The sequence below is a fragment of the Penaeus monodon genome, chromosome 29, assembly GCF_015228065.2.
Source record: "Penaeus monodon isolate SGIC_2016 chromosome 29, NSTDA_Pmon_1, whole genome shotgun sequence".
Taxonomy (NCBI): domain Eukaryota; kingdom Metazoa; phylum Arthropoda; class Malacostraca; order Decapoda; family Penaeidae; genus Penaeus; species Penaeus monodon.
Genome location: NC_051414.1, coordinates 7,678,407 through 7,678,924, shown reverse-complemented (window position 1 = coordinate 7,678,924; position 518 = coordinate 7,678,407). Strand labels below are relative to the sequence as shown.

Genomic DNA, 518 nt, shown 5'->3' with positions numbered 1-518 from the left:
GACGGCAGCAGGAGCAGGGGGAGCCGGATCTGGGTCAGTGGTTGGAGGAGGAGGAGGAGGGGGGGCCAGCAGGAGGAGGCGCCGCCGGAGTCATAGCCAGCAACAGCAGCAACAGCAGCAACGGCAACGGCGCCGGGAGCAGCACCGGCGAGGGGGTCGCCGTCCCCCCACATGGCGAGGCCGAGGTGTTCGACGACGTGGACCGCTCGGAGTTCGACCGGTACCTGAAGGGCCCGGAGAGGGTGTCCGCCGTGGCCACCACCTTCACCTACACGCCACCTGCAAACACAAGGTAAGAGCACAGGTGCCAAGTCCTTAGTCTGTTTCCTTGCGTAAGCGACCGAGAGAATGGAAGACCTGGAGAGGACACCGGCGCCCTCCATTTCATAACCCTTCAACAATACTTACCGCCTTTCCTTCCTCTTTCCCAACACAGGTACCTGCAGGTGGGCGGAGGGCAGTACCAGGACTCCCAGTTCACGGCTCTCATCAAGGAGGAACCCGAGGATTACAGCAAC

At 62.7% G+C, this 518-nt stretch overlaps 1 protein-coding gene across 1 annotated transcript in view; it reads left to right on the top strand.

The window, feature by feature from the left end:
• The window catches only part of LOC119591712, a gene marked incomplete at its 5' end in the record, with an annotated part of 1,268 nt that overhangs the window by 525 nt on the left and 225 nt on the right, over nt 1-518 (top strand). The window contains 2 exon segments of the mRNA XM_037940460.1: nt 9-292; nt 437-513. Coding sequence (XP_037796388.1) covers nt 9-292; nt 437-513 — 361 coding nt within the window.